Source organism: Salmo trutta, chromosome 36 (genome assembly GCF_901001165.1).
Source record: "Salmo trutta chromosome 36, fSalTru1.1, whole genome shotgun sequence".
Classification (NCBI taxonomy): Eukaryota; Metazoa; Chordata; class Actinopteri; order Salmoniformes; family Salmonidae; genus Salmo; species Salmo trutta.
Window position 1 is genome coordinate 39,818,693 of NC_042992.1, and position 17,421 is coordinate 39,836,113.

Genomic DNA, 17,421 nt, shown 5'->3' on the forward strand with positions numbered 1-17,421 from the left:
GAGACAATAAAAGAGGAGAAGAAAGATTGGAAAGACAAGACAAGGTTCTCCATACCTGCTGCAACCAGACCATACCTCATCAGGTGAGACAACATATGACTGGTTTTCCTTTAATACTGTTCTGTCTTTCTTCTCTCTGAATATGATTTCCCATGATTTTCTGGTTTTTCATCATTTAGTTGCTGGCTTTATTTTAAAGTCTGCTTCAACAATGTATAAAAACATTGTAATAACATTCATTGACAATTCATAAGCAGACCGGTTTCTTTCTCTTGTCATGTATTCGCAGTCAACTCCTTCATACAGACTCAATACAATGGAATCTGCCATCAATGTACTTGTCTCCCAGTTCAAGACCTTTGCTGGAAAGGATGGATCCTCAAACACCTTGAGCAAAGAGGAGTTCAGCAGCCTGGTGGCCTTTCAACTACCTACTTTTGTCAAGGTAAATCTAACTGAGTCCCAAATGGCACCCTATTTTCTATGTAGTACACTTCTTTAGACCGGAGCCTTATGGGCCCTGGCCAAAAGTAGTGCACTACATAGGGAATAGGGTACCATTGGAGACACTACCTTAGTCCTCTTCAGCACCCACTTCATACTTGGCATCCATTTCGCAATAAATTATCTAGAGCAGTGAGTGAGTGGCTGAATGACGTGATATCAAGCATCATATACGTTAGTGATAGCAGGCCAAGTCCTTTTCTGTACCATTGCTCTCGGAATAGGATGCCATTTGGGATGCAAGTCACCGGTATTTGCTCTGGCATGCTCACCAGGTGTTATGGCATAAACCTCCTTCCATTTTATTCTGCAAAACAACACTTTGCAACCAAAGTTTGTGGAACTCAGACTCGATGCCATTTGTTCTATAGTACTGTACTATTATTTACCATTAGATGGCAGAGTAGCCTTAACCATGCAGCTCATTGTTAACCCAGTCTGGGCCTGAATGGGTCACTGTCCCCTTTCTCCTCTCTGATTGCCTGCAGAACGCCAGCGATCCAGTCGTGATCGAGCAGCTCATGGGCTCGTTGGACGAAAACAACGATGGGGAGCTGACATTTCTGGAGTTTTGGCAGCTGATTGGAAAACTTGCCAACAAGCAAGGGGGCTTTTAGCCAATAAAAATACTTCATGGGAATCTGTTGGACTAAAGAGTGTGTAGCATTGTGCATTAGGCTACAGTCCAATGAAATGATCCTGTACGTAGCTGTGTGGTAAACTTTTGATCTGAATTGACATGCACAATTCTTTAGTTGATCATTTTCTAAAGCAGGTGACTTTGAATAAAAGGATCCATTGTCTTAACTCTCCTTCTGCCTTCTGTCTCCTTTGGTTCACTGGCCTCAGTATATGACATCTATTACTCAGGTGGATGCCTAGAGGGGGGGAAATGGGCTTGTGTTAGAAATGCCGGGCTCGATCTCTGGTCCCAGTCTGGCTCTGTCCACCACCCTCTTGTGAATTCTCTCATTTAGTGTGGGTCTATTACGACCTTGATTTAATAGCATAATTGGATCGTAACCCTAGACTGCTCCCACAACTACACCAGGTACAGCAAAACTATTCCATACGGGTTTATAATGCCTATACAAAGCTACCTTTCCAAGTGTTACACAGTAATGTAAATGCAGTCTACATCCCTGCTGCTATTTACCATCTCTGTGTCTCCATTACCAGTATACGTTTTTCCTAGGTCAACAACAATACATTGGATACAGGAGAGCGAGTTGCTTGGTGTCTGTACAAATACTCCCTGTCCCTGTACTCTGTTGTTTAATGAAGTTGTTTGTTTAGTGAAAGGTCAAAAATAGTGCACTATATGGGGAATAGGGTGCCATTTGGGACACATTCACTGCTATTTTCTCTGGCATGCTCACCAGCTGTGTTATAGCATACACTTCCCTCCATTTTATTCTGCTAAGCGATGCTTCACAAGTTAGACATTTCCATTGCAATTTTGATACTGGGCAACTGTAGACTTTGTATCGTAATTAACCACAGCAAGGTGCCAGTGTGGGTGTGACTGATGACAAATGACTGTGTCAACGCTGACAAACAATGACACACACTGATACAGCATGAAACACTCCCTCAGGGTGTGTGTGTGTCTACATGCATTTTACTGGTGTGGTCCTGGAGTGGTCTGGGTATGCTCCTGAGGCAGTTGCCACTCCCATGAGCCTGGGTGTATGAGGGGGGTAAAGATTACTACTGTCCAAACATACAGCAGCCTAAGGCTAAACTTGTGTTAATTTAATAAAATGCAGCTGGAAGTTAATTTTGGATATAAAGGGTTAAAAGCAACTCAAACCTCAATGTCTCCTCTACACAGCCTTCTATGAATTCGAATTATTGGCGTGGAACAATTCAAATCACACATGACATAAACTAGCACCACATACCAAAGATAATTGAACAAAGAGGAATTAGGTTCCAAGGTTGTGATACACATTTCTACCCCTCATAAAAAAAGTGTCTTATCTTTTCCACATTCCCCCTTTATTTGTCGCACTCTCCCAGGTACACGCCCTTTGCCTTGTCAGGGAAAAAAGTTGAAGAAAAAACTAAATCACGGAAGAGATTATGCAGCGCTAGTTTGGCAAGTTTCTTTTGTGGTCTCAAAGCAGCGGAAACAAACACAAAGTTGGGCACATTTGATCTGTTCGCTTGTCCTGTAGGAAGTATATGGTGAGTTATATATTTTGTCCATACTTTATTGAAAAGGTTTTGCACTGTAAACGTGCTTAATTCATAACGCGTATGCCACGTTTTAGATTCACCCTTGCAGGAACTTTCTATACGCGTTCATCAAGGGACAGTGTCAACGACGACGCTTTTGGAGACTCCAAGAAAGACTCTTTTTTTTTTACGTAGCAAGTAGCGGATAACGTTTGAATTCAAAGGGGGAGAAAAAACGATTTAACTACATGTTAGTGCATTATTTATCATAAACGCATAGCTGTTCTTGATCAAAATACCTGAGATAAGTGTGCCTCTTTTGTAAACGGATCGATCAGCTGTTATCTAGCCTACCATGAGCCATATGAGCCTGTCTGGTTTGTACAACTGGCATAAAATGTATGGACTATCCGAAAGAACATATAACCAATGGGTAAACCTACACTGTAAAGGGGTTACCGTGATTTTGACAGTAGCTTACAGGCAGCTCGGTGGCAAGTACAATGCTGTTTTTCATATTACAGTACACCCACTAAAGTAAATATAATATCAAAGAAACCACTGGGTAATGACACAATGTCAAAGGAGAAAAAAAAGAGTAAACGCTCCCATAGTCGGAATTAATTTATTAATTAATTAATGGATGAATGAAATTCATTGAGGGGAAGGGTTTGTATTTCACAGTATTTTACTGTAATTACAAGAGATTGGTGAAAGCAGGTTGGCTGCTAGGTAAGGTGTTTACAAACATTACAGCATATTCATGAATATTTTGTGTTTTTATCACTTGCACTTTCTAGAGGCCTTAGTTTAGGCTTGCAAACTGGCAGCGAACGACTAAAGTGCAAAACAGATCTAAAGGACATGGCAAAATGCTTAACCATTTAAGGTTTAAGACTTGCTGCCACTTGAATCTGTCCTCTATACATTTTAAATTGATGTGGCATTATAACCACTTATGAGTTAAATTGGTACAGCATTCTCACTCACTGGTGTAACAAATATAGCGTTTTACAAGGCACGCCTCAAAATACGTTAATGAGATAGAAACAACAATATCATGCACCCACTAATGGTCAAAAGTTTTTTTTGCACTCCACAAATATGGTACGGTACTGTATTCTGTGGGGCGGAATTACAGTACCACAAGAAATACAGCAATTATCTCCCCACCCACAACATTTTCCCACAATGCACCATAATTTACAGTATGCTGCATTAAAATGTTTCAGAGTATTATACCTTTGATAATACAAAAAATGACTGTATCATTTACAGTTTTCCGTTACACTGTATGTGTTAGGGTGATAATACGCATTGCGCCTTGCTCCCGAGTGGCGCAGTGGTCTAAGGCATTGCATCTCAGAGGACTCCCATAGGGCGGCGCACAATTGGCCCAGCGTCGTTAGGGTTTGTCCAGGGTAGGCCGTCATTGTAAATAACAATTTGTTCTTAACTGACTTGCCTAGTTAAATAAAGGTTAAATAAATAAAATACATTATTGTCATAGTCTACATACTACAACCTATTTCCTAAAAGATCTACAATGATGATAAATGTCCAAAAGTAAAACCTGTGTAAACAACCAGAGCTCAAGGCACTCTTCAACTGGCTCAGCATTCTCATTCTTAGATTGGTACACCATTTGATGTTCAGTAGTATTTTAGTAGACCTATGTGATAAGCTAGAGAGGCACTGCAAGCCTGTTCGGTGCAGTATATAGCCACAACCTAACTTGTTCCTCTCTTAATATTTCATGCCACACGAGCGGTAGTATTGCCATTACTCAGAACACATACTGTATCACATTCACCCATTTGGAAACACAACACTCAATCTCCTTTGGGCTCTGGAGTGAAACGGGAAACCTCTGTCTATATTTAATTATTTGCTGAGTAGTTTATTTGCCTTTTGCTCCAAATAATAGGGATTAGTCGGTGTGTGTCGGAACTGAGGCGAGGTCAGAGCTGTCCTTGTGACATTGGCTAAATAATAGAAGCCCTGTGTTCATTAATCAGATTTAGGGAGTGATGCGTCTCGACACATGCTGTCTGGCGACCGTTTGGAGATGAGGTCGGCTGTCACTGACCCTGACCGTGAGAAGGCATAGCCAGGTAGCAGCCAGGCCAGGCCACCAAGTAAATAATACATGTAAGAATAGAACAGAAATGGAAATACAAGAATTGTGACTGTACCAACGCGGTACCAATTTAACTCCTATGTGGATATATCAGCCTGAATTTAAAATTGATTAAATGTAGATTTTTTTTATCACTGGCGTACACACAATACCCCATAATGTGGAATTATTTTATAACAATAATTTTTTTATTAATTAAAAATTAAAAGCTGAAATGACTTGATTCAAGAGAGGCAGGACTAGAAGGCCAGCATCCCGGACTCGCCTCTTCACTGTTGACATTGAGACTGGTGTTCGGCGGGTACTATTTAATGAAGCTGCCAGTTGAGGACTTGTGAGGCATCTGTTTCTCAAACTATAGACACTAATGTACTTGTCCTCTTGCTCAGTTGTGCACCGGGGCCTCCCACTCCTTTCTATTCTGGTTAGAGACAGTGCGCTGTTCTGTGAAGGGAGTAGTACACAGCGTTGTACGAGATCTAAAGTTTCATGGCAATGTCTCGCATGGAGTAGCCTTCATTTCTCAGAACAAGAATAGGCTGACGAGTTTCAGAATAAAGTTCTTTGTTTCTGGCCATTTTGAGCCTGTAATCGAACCCACAAATGTTGATGCTCCAGATACTCAACTAGCCTAAAGAAGGCCAGTTTTATTGCTTCTTTAATTAGAACAACAGTTTTTTCAGCTGCGCTAACATAATTGCAAAAGGGTTTTCTAATGATCAATTACCCTTTTAAAATGATAAACTTGGATTAGCTAACACAACGTGCCATTGGCACACAGGAGTGATGGTTGCTGATAATGGGCCTCTGTATGCCTATGTAGATATTCCATTACATTTTTTATTTCACCTTTATTTAACGAGGTAGGCTGGTTGAGAACAAGTTCTCATTTGCAACTGCGACCTGGCCAAGATAAAGCAAAGCAGTTCGACACATACAACAACAACAGAGTTACACATGGAATAAACAAACATACAATCAATATTACAGTCGAAAAATCTATATACAGCATGTGCAAATGAGGTAGGATAAGAGAGGTAAGGCAATACATAGGCTATGGTGGCAAATTAATTATAATATAGCAATTAAACACTGGAATGGTAGGATGTGCAGAAGATGAATGTGCAAGTTGAGATACTGGGGTGCAAAGGAGCAAGATAAATAAATACAGTATGGGGATGAGGTAGATTGGATGGGCTATTTACAGATGAGCTATGTACAGGTGCAGTGATCTGTGAGCTGCTCTGACAGCTGGTGCTTAAAGCTAGTGAGGGAGGTAAGAGTCTCCAGCTTCAGAGATTTTTGCATTTCGTTCCAGTCATTGGCAGCAGAGAACTGGAAGGAGAGGCGGCCAAAGGAAGAATTGGCTTTGGGGGTAACCAGTGAGATATACCTGCTGGAGCGCGTGCTACGGGTGGGTGCTGCTATGGTGACCAGTGAGCTGAGATAAGGCGGGGCTTTACCTAGCAGAGACTTGTAGATGACCTGGAGCCAGTGGGTTTGGCGACGAGTATGAAGCGAGGGCCAGCCAACAAGAGCATACACAGGTCGCAGTGGTGGGTAGTGTATGGGGCTTTGGTGACAAAACGGATGGCACTGTGATAGACTGCATCCAATTTGTTGAGTAGAGTGTTGGAGGTTATTTTGTAAATGACATCGCCGAAGTCGAGGATCGGTAGGATGGTCAGTTTTACAAGGGTATGTTTGGCAGCATGAGTGAAAGATGCTTTGTTGCGAAATTGGAAGCCGATTCTAGATTTAATTTTGGATTGGAGATGTTTAATGTGAGTCTGGAAGGAGAGTTTACAGTCTAACCAGACACCTAGGTATTTGTAGTTGTCCACATATTCTAAGTCAGAACCGTCCAGAGTAGTGATGCTGGACGTGCGGGCAGGTGCGGGTAGCGATCGGTTGAAGAGCATGCATTTAGTTTTACTTGCCTTTAAGAGCAGTTGGAGGCCACGGAAGGAGAGTTGTGTGGCATTGAAGCTCGTCTGGAGGTTAGTTAACACAGTGTCCAAAGAAGGGCCAGATGTATACAGAATGGTGTCGTCTGCATAGAGGTGGATCAAAGAATCACCAGCAGCGAGAGTGACATCATTGATGTATACAGAGAAGAGAGTCGGCCCGAGAATTGAACCCTTTGGCACCCTATAGAGACTGCCAGAGGTCCAGACAACAGGTCCTCCGATTTGACATACTGAACTCTATCGGAGAAGTAGTTGGTGAACCAAGCAACCATTTGAGAAACCAAGGCTGTTGAGTCTGCCAATAAGAATGTGGTGATTGACAGAGTCGAAAGCCTTGGCCAAGTCGATGAATATGGCTCCACAGTAATGTCTCTTATCGATGGCGGTTATGATATTGTTTAGGACCTTGAGCGTGCCTGAGGTGCACCCATGACCAGCTCTGAAACCAGATTGCATAGCGGAGAAGGTACGGTGAGATTCGAAATGGTCGGTGATCTGTTTGTTAACTTGGCTTTCGAAGACTTTAGAAAGGCAGGGTAGGATATATATAGGTTTGTCGCAGTTTGGGTCTAGAGTGTGACCGCAGCAGCTTTCAAATCTTTAGGGATCTCAGACGATACGAAAGAGAGGTTGAACAGACTAGTAATAAGGATTGCAACAATTCGGCGGATAATTTTAGAAAGATAGGTTCTAGATTGTCTTGCCTGGCTGACTTGTAGTGATCCAGATTTTGCAGCTCTTTCAGAACATCAGCTATCTGGATTTGGGTGAAGGAGAAGTGGGGGAGGTTTGGGCAAGTTGCTGTGGTGAGCGCAGGGCTGTTGACTGGGGTGGGGGTAGCCAGGTGGAAAGAATGGCCAGCCGTAGAAAAATGCTTATTGAAATTCTAAATTATTGTGGATTTATCAGTAGTGACATCGTTTCCTAGCCTCAGTGCAGTGGGCAGCTGGGAGAAGGTGTTCTTATTCTCCATGGACTTTACAGTGTCCCAGAACTTTTTTGAGTTTGTACTACAGGATGCAAATTTCTGTTTCAAAAAAGCTAGCCTTAGCTTTCCTAACTGCCTGTGTATATTGGTTCCTAACTTCCCTGAAAAATGTCATATCACTGGGGCTATTCGATGCTAATGCAGAACGCCACAGGATGTTTTTGTGCTGGTCAAGTCAGACAGGTCTGGAGTGAACCAAGGGCTATATCTGTTCCTAGTTCTACATTTTGGAGCATGCTTATTTAAGATGGTGAGGAAGGCACTTTTAAAGAATAACCAGGCATCCTCTACTGACGGGATGAGGTCAATGTCATTCCAGGACACCCCAGCCAGGTCGATTAGAAAAGCCTGTTTGCCGAAGTGTTTTAGGGAGCGTTTGCCAGTGATGAGGGGTGGTCGTTTGACTTGTTTCTGGAAAGGTGCATTTTTAGAAGTAGAAGCTCGAATTGTTTTGGTACAGACCTGGATAGTAAGACAGAACTCTGCAGGCTATCTCTGCAGTAGATTGCAACACTGCCCCCTTTGGCAGTTCTATCTTGGTGGAAAATGTTATAGTTGGGGATGGACATTTTCAGGGGTTTTGGTTGTTTTCCTAAGCCAGGATTCAGACACGGCTAAGACATCCGGGTTGGCAGAATGTGCTAAAGCAGTGAATAAAGCGAACTTAGGGAGTAGGCTTCTAATGTTAACATGCATGAAACCAAGGCTATTACGGTTATAGAAGTCATCAAAAGAGAGCACCTGGGGAGTAGGAGTGGAGCTAGGCACTGCAGGGCCTGGATTAACCTCTACATCACCAGAGGAACAGAGGAGAAGATGGTTAAGGGTACGGCTAAAGGCTATAAGAACTGGCCATCTAGCACGTTCGGAACAGAGAGTAAAGGGAGCAGGTTTCTGGGCACGATAGCATAGATTCAAGGCATAATGTACAGACAAAGGTATGGTAGGAAGAGAGTACATTGGAGGTAAATATAGGAATTGAGTAATGATGAGAGAGATATAGTCTCTAGAGACGTTTAAACCAGGTGATGTCATCGTGGGAGGTGGAACAACATCGTTGGTTAAGGCATATTGAGCAGGGCTAGAGGCTCTACAGTGAAATAAGACAGTAATCACTAACCAGGACAGTAATGGACAAGGCATATTGATATTAGGGAGAGGCATGCGTAGCCAAGTGATCGTATGGGTCCAGTGAGTGGTTGGGCTGGCTGGGGACACGTTGATTCAGACAGTTAGCAGGCCAGGGCTAGCAAGCTAGCATAAGGGTCTTAGAGGGACGTCGCGATGGGGGAAAGTCTGTTTTTGCCTCCTCGTGCGGTGACGTCGATAGACCAGTCGTGTAATTAGTAGGGTTCCAATTAGCAGAGGGGTCCAAGTCCAATTGGCAAAATGGGTATAGTGGTCCAAGAAACTGGTCGATGGATCATCTAACAGTCCAATATGCTATAGATAGCTAGCAGGCCGCAGTTAGCAGAATGGGCCTTCAGGAGACGTCGCGCCTGAGGGGCCTGTTGGGATCCTCGGGCAGATTATGTCGGTATTCCAGTCGTGAAGGATCGGCGGGGTTCCGTGCCCCGTACTGGCAGTAGAAGGGGTCCGGATATTGTAGCTGAGGAGTGGGCTTCAGGAGTAGCCCAGGAGCCCTAGCCGGGAGATGGGTCTAGCATGGGCTAGCTCCAGGCTAGTTGGTACTTGCTCCGGGACGGAAACATTAGCCAGGAGTAGTCAACCCAGGTTGCGGTTAGCTAGCTGCCATTATCCAGATGAAAAGGTTCAGAGTTTGCGGTACGAATCCGGGGATATGGAGAGAAAAATAGGTCCGGTATGCTCTGGTTTGAAACGCGTTGTACGAACTGGCAAGAGCTTTCCAAGCTAAAGGTTAGCTGACTGATAGCTGGTAGCTAGTTGGCTAGCTAGCTTCAGTTGAGGTGTTCCAGTTCGGAGGTAAATTGAAATACTTTAGAGAAAAAAAACAGATCCACACCACATTGGGTGAGGCGGGTTGCAGGAGAGTATTTTGAAGTTGAGGTTTAGGAAAAAATATTAAAACGAATGCGAAGAAAAAGATTTTAATAGATATATACATGGGACAAGACAAAAACGTCTGACTGCTACGCCATCTTGGAAATGCAAGAAAATCAGCCGTTTCCAGCTACAATAGTCATTTACAACATTAACAATGTCTACACTGTATTTCTGATCACTTTGATGTTATTTTAATGGACAAAAAAACAAAGACATTTCTAAGTGACCCCAAACTCAAACTTTTGAACAGTTGTGTATGTGTGGTCAGCATGTTGGTAACACAACAAAATGGTTGAGCATTTTGCAATGTCCTTTTGGTCTGCTTTGCCCTGTAGTTTGGAACCCTTTGTTAAAGCCTCTAGAAGTACAATTGATATAAAACACCAAATATACAATAATATACTGTATTTGTTAACACTTTACCCAGGAGCTAACCTGCTTGCACCAATCCCTTGTATTTACAGGTAAATACTGTGAAATACAAACCCCTCCCCTCAATGAATTGTATTCATTAATTCATATTTTTATTGATTCCGATTATGATAGCAAATACTTTTTTACAGTATAATGCAGTGAATTTTACGTATTGTACTGTGTGTCATTACACTGGACTTGCTCTGATACTGTATTTATAGTTCAGTAAGTGTACTGCAATATGAAATACAGAATTTTACTTGCCACCAAGCTGCCTGTAAGCTACTGTCAAATTCACAGTAATCCCTTTACAGTGTATGTTTTTTCTTGGCGGACGTGTGTGTGTAGTTTGTGTGCTACATTTAAATACTAAAGTTGACAAACGAGTGAGGTTGGTTCATTAAACGAGCAAACATCTCTCTCCACTGCTTTGGGGCAAGCTAGCGTGGCCTGTAAATTCTTATCCTGTTTAAGTGATCTCCTCTGACAGAAAGGAATGGAATTCCTGCATGGATATGTCACCCACTGGCATGCATTGTATTTTGTGCTCAGTGTGAGGGCCATCTTACACATACAGCTGTCTATTGTGATTAATAGGACACATCACGCATATCTCATTAAATCAGTCCAACACTCACGGCTATTTACATACATACCGGATTACTCACATATAAAGGCGCATACAGCACACACTAACACGCATGCACGCACACATACAAACATATTCACTATGTAAAATGTATGTCACATGAGAGTGCGTAAGGGCTGAGGAGGCAACAGAGATAAAGCAAGACAGATAAAGAAAGAGAGACAAAGAAAGAGAGAGACGTATAAAGAATGAGAGAGAGATCGAAAGGTAGAGTGGCAGGTAATCCCTGAGGTAATCTGAAACCTTGGCCCAATAGTGCTTCAGTAGATCAGATGACCTATCAAAGATCAGAACTTCCATTGCGCATCGCCACTTGTCTTTCAGTCAGACTCTCTCGCCCTCTTAGTTTATCACAGATCGCCTGCCCATTGCGTACCTACCCTATTCTACCAAGGAGTTCCAGACACAACGCCTGAAACGACAAGCCTTTGTGTATATCAAGGACATCCACCGTTTCTTTTTCCACTGTGGTGTCCTATCTTTATCTCCTTAAATTAGATTGTAGATTGTCATGGAAAGAATTTTGTCAAATGTGCATTGCCTGTGTCACTCAATCAATATCTCGCACCATCTCTGTTTTCTCTCTCTCTCTCTCATTCCTTCTTACTTGCTTCCACTCCCCCCTTTCCCCCAATCACCCTGTTCATCCCTCTCTACCAAACCCTATCCCCCTATCTCCTGGGGCAGCGAGAGACAGCAGTCATGGAGTCAGCCATTCAGACGGTAGTGGGTGTCTTCCTGAAATCAGCCAAAGGGAAGGAGAGTTTGGGAGGGAATGACTTCCAGAAGCTGGTGAAGAGCCAGCTCCACAACATCATGATGGTCAGTCAGACAGCAGCCTCCACACTCACCATGGTTAAAAACCAGCTACAAACACTACACCTTTTTGAACTCTTTGATTCAGCTACAGTGCATTTGGAAAGTATTCAGACCCTTTCCCTTTTTCCAAATGTTGTTACGTTACAGCATTATTCTAAAATATATTAAATAGTTTTTTTTCCCTCATCAATCTACACACAATACCCCATAATGACAAACTGATAACATTTTTTTTTTTTTTTTTTTTTGCAAATGTATTAAAAATAAAAAACAGAAATACCTTATTTACATACGTATTCAACCCTTTGCTATGAGACTCGAAATTGAGCTCAGGTGCATCCTGTTTCCATTGATCATCCTTGAGATGTTTCTACAACTTGATTGAAGTCCACCTGTGGTAAATTCAATTGATTGGACATGATTTGGAGAGGCACACACCTGTCTATATAAGGTCCCACAGTTGACGGTGTATGTCAGAGCAAAAACCAAGCCATGAGGTCGAAGGAGTTGTCCGTTGAACCTTGAGACAGGATTGTGTCGAGGCACAGATCTGGGGAAGGGTACACAAAAATGTCTGCAGCATTGAAGGTCCTCAAGAACACAGTTAGCTTTCATCATTCTTAAATAAAAGAAGTTTGGAACCACCAAGACTCTACCTAGAGCTGGCCAAATGGCCAAACTGAGCAATCAGGGGAGAAGGGCCTTGGTCAGGGAGGTGACCAAGAACCTAATGGTCACTTTGATAGAGCTCCAGAGTTCCTCTGTGGAGATGGGAGAACCTTCCAGAAGGACAACCATCTCTGCAGCACTTCACCAAATCAGGCCTTCATGGTAGAGTGGCAACACAGAAGCCACTCCTCAGTAAAAGGCACATGGCAGCCTGCTTGGAGTTTGCCAAAAGTCACCTAAAGGACCCTCAGACCATGAGAAACAAGGTTCACTGGCCTGATGAAACAAAGATTGAACTCTTAAGCCTGAATGTCAAGCGTCACATCTGGAGTAAACCTGGCACCATCCCTATGGTGAAGCATGGTGGTGGCAGCATCATGCCGTGGGGATGTTTTTCAGCGGCAGGAACTGGAGGACTGGTCAGGATTGAGGGAAAGATGAACGGAGCAAAGTACAGAGAGCTCCTTGTTGAAAACCTGCTCCAGAGTGCTCAGGACCTCAGACTGGGGCGAAGGTTCAGCTTCCAACAGGACAATGACCCTAAGCACACAGACAAGACAACGCAGGAGTGGCTTCGGGACAAGTCTCTGAATATCCTTGAGTGGCCCGGCCAAAGCCTGGGCCTGAACCCAATCGAACATCTCTGGAAATACCTAAAAATAGCTGTGCAGCAACGCTCCCCATCCAACCTGACAGAGCTTGAGAGGATCTGTAGAGAAGAATGGGAGAAACTCCCCAAATACAGGGGTGCCAAGCTTGTACCGTCAAACCTAAGAAGATTCAAGGCTGTAATCGCTGCCAAAGGTGCTTCAACAAAGTACTGAGTAAAGGGTCTGAATACTTATGTAAATGTAATATTTCAGTTTCTTGTTGATACATTTTACAAATAAATCTAAAACCTCTTTTTGCTTTGTCATTATGGGGTATTGTGTGTAGATTGATGAGTAAAAACAAAACAATTGAATCCATTTTAGAATAAGGCTGTAATGTAACAAAATGTGGAAAAAGTCAAGGGGTCTGAAAACTTTCCAAATGCACTGTATAGTTGTTAAGATTAAAATCACTTTTTTCGTCAATTTTACTCAAGGTCCAACCGAAATGTCATTTCCGCTTTATCCCAACCCCTCCAAAAGACACACATACAGTGGGGTTCAAAATTATTGACCCTTGATAAAGATGAGCAATAATGCCTGTATAAAATAAATCATAAAAATACTGAGCTATATTGTATGCTAAAAAAAGGGGAATTATATTATTTTATACTAATTCAATTACTCAGAGAAAGATATTTTGTTTAATATTTTTGTATAAGTAATACAAACAAATTTCAAAAAGTTAGGGGTCCAAATAATTGACACCCCTGTCACGTCCTGGCCAGTATAAGGATTAATTGTTATTGTAGTTTGGTCAGGATGTGGCAGAGGGTATTTGGTTTATGTGGTTCGGGGTGGGGGTTTTTCTAAAAAGGGCATTTGATTTATGTATTCCGGGGTTTTTGGGCACTGTTCCTTGTTTATGTAATTCTATGTTTAGTCTAGGTAATCTGTTTCTATGTTGAGTTAATTGGGGTGGACTTCCAATTGAAGGCAGCTGTTTGGTGTTGCCTTTGATTGGAAGTCCTATATTAGTTGGGTGTGTTTGTCTGTGTATTTGTGGGAGATTGTTTCTTGTTTAGCGTGTGTGAGCCTAACAGGACTGTCAGTATATCGTGAGTTCGTTTTGTTATTTTTGTATGTTCATCTTTGAGTTTATTAAACGTTCAAAATGAACTATCTCAACTCTGCTGCATATTGGTCCTCATTTTCCGACGATGATTTCGCCATATCGTCTGACGACGAAGAAATCCCTGACAACCCCTAAAGATTCTTAGAAATTAAGTAGTCAAAAGTTTAGTATTTGGTCCCATATTCCTAGCATGCAATGACTACATCAAGTTTGCGACTTGTTGGATGCATTTGCAGTTAGTTTTGGTTTTGTTTCAGATTATTTATGTCCAATAGAAATGAATTATAAATAATGTATTGTGTCATTTTGGAGTCACGTTTATTATAAATAAGAACAGAATACGTTTCTAAACACTTCTACATTAATGTGGATGCTACCATGATTACGGATAATCCTGAATGAATGGTGAGTAATGATACGTGAGAAAGTTACAGAGGGTCAAAGATCATACCCCAAAGAAATGCTAACCTCTCACCATTAAAAAAATAAGAGGGAAGGTTAGCATGGTTAGGGGTGACAATAATTTTGACCCCTACCTTTTTGAGAGAAAAAAGTATTTATTGTTAACAAAATCTCTTTTCTGAGTAATTTAATTAGTATAAAATAATTTCCCAATTTTTTTAAGCGTTCAATATAGCTCAGTATTTGAATTAGTTATTTTATATATTATTGCTCATATTTATCAAGGGTGTCAATACATTTGGACGCCACTGTACATATACAGGTTGGAGCAGGGAGCTGTCATACTGGGTGCCCTGTAGCAGTTGTGGGAGGTTAAGTACCCTGCTCAAGGGCACAATAGCAGGCAACGGTGTCTAGGATTTAATACCAGCAACCCTCCGGTTGCCAGCTCACTTCCCACCAGATTTTTCCCGTGAGACCTGGGATACAAACTGGCAACCCTTGCTGGCTTATTTCTCTAACCGCTAGGCTGCCTGCTGCACTAGTAAGATAATGAAAGCTTCTTGGTAATGGCTAGTGTATGGCATAGGAGACACTACAGACCAACATATAAAATAGGGTGTGTTGCACCAACATGGATTAACTCTTAAACTTGGTTAAATCAAGGTCTATCTATTAATCAGGTTGCACAAAAGAGTACTGTAATTTGAGATGTAAGGGGTCAGTTACTACAGAGGTCACCTCTGCTGGCGTCACCTTTGAGTCACGTCTGCCCGTCTCTGTATCTACTCTGTACCCAGGACACAGACAGCTCCGAGGCGGTGAAGAAAATGCAACAGGGCCTGGACGCTAACCAGGACGGTAAAGTCAACTTCGAGGAGTACATGAAGCTGGTGGGCTACCTAGCAACCTCCCTGAGTGTGCAATGCACCGCTGCCGTGGAGACGCCAGCTGAGAGTGCGGCCGCCACAACAGAGACCAAGAATGCACCAGCACCAGCAGCAACAGAGGTAAAGGAAGAGAAGGCAGAAGCCGAGGCACAGCCAGAGGAGGCACAGGCAGAGCCAGAGACAGCCACAGCTGTAGAGGCACCAGCAGAGGCAGCTGTAGAGGCAGAAAAGGTGGAAGAGGCGAAAAAGGTGGAGGAGCCAGCACCAGCAGCAACCGAGGAGGAGAAGACAAAGGAGGCCTCATAGGAGTTTACAACCGGTCCAGTCCGGACATTACAATACACACCAACACCAAACTGATAGACACCTCACTACCCTAATACAAACTACAGTACACTATACAATCCACCTTTCAAACAGGAGTGCTAATACCATAATAATAATAATAATAATACCGTGTAGTACAGTATATGTTGCAACACTACAATAGCACATTCATTTTCCTACACACATACATAAACCCAGTATTTGGTACTAAAATAAACTACACTACAATTACTTACATTGCAGCAGTACATGCTGTTATATATTGATATACTTCCCACTATATAGCACACTATACTTTATTAAATGTATATATAACTCATTCTGCCATTCATTGATGTGAAATTTTGACACCCTTTGAAATTGACACATTTCCATACCTGTAGATCTGATTGATTTTGATATACACTGACACACATGCAATACTAAATGTTTTTATATTTGCATTCCTTCTTTCTCCCTTTGCCCATCTACAATGACGCAATGCAACACTATACTACAGTACATTCCACAATGTACAGTCAAGTCAGGCCATCTCAAGTTGTTCTTCTGAGAAGCTTGTTTGGCTTAATGGCTTTGCATGATGCAAGCAAGCACTGATGCATGGTTGCATGACATTTGCTACACATCAAATTCTCTCGTGTTAAATTAACACTGACAGTGTTAAATCAACACAGATAGCGTTCAATTTAACACAGGTCCAGTGTCTATACAGATCCACACTTTTCAGTGTTAAATTAACACACTGCTCAGTGTAAAGCCTTATTTACATATTTCCCAGAGGGCCTTGCCTTTCGAGTGAAGTTTAGAGTTACCACCCATGCCTGTATTTGTTAGTGACAGAGACATCGTTGTTGTAGTCATTCATTTCCAGTCCTGTGGCCTCCACCAAGTGAGATCCTAAGCGAATACATCATCATACAGTTTTTATTATGTAACACAATATATAATGTATTTCGTAAGGCCTTTTACCATTAAACAGTGACCTGAAACTCATGGTTTACAGCCACATCAGGCCTGCAAGTCACATTGTGCTGGCTTGCAAAGCAATGTGTAATTTCTATTGGAATCCAGCCAGAGTGGGGATATTAAACGTTAAGAATTTTTATTGACCCTCATCCTGCATTCAGAACAACTGCTGGGTTGAAAAGAGTAAGATATAAGACCACCTTAACCATCTTAACTGGAACAGCCATTTCAGTAATGGTGCGGAAGTCCATGTACCAGATTGGATTAGTTTATAAAAATGTATGTTAGTTATATTTGAGAAGAGTAAGATTAATGAATGAATCAATGTACATGCAAAAACATAGATATTGAAACAATTCTAAAAATCTGCCTGCAGTAGAGCATTCTGGGAAATATGATAATGATGGGCGTGGTTTTGGTTTAATACTGGTTATTAACACCAACACTGGGATTCTTTTACACCAATGAGTGTTAATTTAACAATTACAGAGCGAATTTAACACATGCCTTAACATTAGAAATGTTACATTGACCAATTTGCTTTGCAAGATTGTCTAAGTGCTCTATCTCTCTTTTCTTCCCCTGCAACTCTGTCATTGAAATGAAGCTCTGACATGGCATGACATGACAATAAACAAATTGTGTTGCTAGGGTTCTTAGTTCAGACTAGTCTCTCTGTCTCTCTTTCTTTGCTTCGTCTATCTCATTTCCTGGAAAATCCAGGCAGGGCAGCATCTGGAGTTTATGGACTC

At 42.0% G+C, this 17,421-nt stretch overlaps 2 protein-coding genes across 2 annotated transcripts; both read left to right on the forward strand.

Annotated features, from left to right (window-relative positions):
- On the forward strand, positions 1-1,316 carry LOC115176078 (protein S100-A11). The gene is made up of 3 exons (XM_029735864.1): positions 1-83; positions 290-445; positions 993-1,316. Exons 2-3 carry the CDS (start codon positions 317-319, stop codon positions 1,119-1,121), a joined length of 258 nt encoding a protein of 85 aa, XP_029591724.1. The 5' UTR covers positions 1-83; positions 290-316; the 3' UTR covers positions 1,122-1,316.
- A 1,215-nt stretch (positions 1,317-2,531) lies between these two features.
- Positions 2,532-17,333, forward strand: LOC115176081 (translation initiation factor IF-2). The gene is made up of 3 exons (XM_029735866.1): positions 2,532-2,694; positions 11,559-11,693; positions 15,287-17,333. Exons 1-3 carry the CDS (start codon positions 2,692-2,694, stop codon positions 15,680-15,682), a joined length of 534 nt encoding a protein of 177 aa, XP_029591726.1. The 5' UTR covers positions 2,532-2,691; the 3' UTR covers positions 15,683-17,333.
- The last annotated feature ends 88 nt before the right edge of the window (positions 17,334-17,421 follow it).

Excerpts from the sequence above, each read along its gene's own strand:
- LOC115176081 (XM_029735866.1), top strand. Across the intron at positions 11,694-15,286 it reads AGCTCCACAACATCATGATG|GACACAGACAGCTCCGAGGC; the intron begins GTCAGTCAGACA and ends CTCTGTACCCAG.
- LOC115176078 (XM_029735864.1), top strand. The coding sequence starts at position 317 with ATGGAATCTGCCATCAATGTACTTGTCTCCCAGTTCAAGACCTTTGCT. Across the intron at positions 446-992 it reads AACTACCTACTTTTGTCAAG|AACGCCAGCGATCCAGTCGT; the intron begins GTAAATCTAACT and ends GATTGCCTGCAG.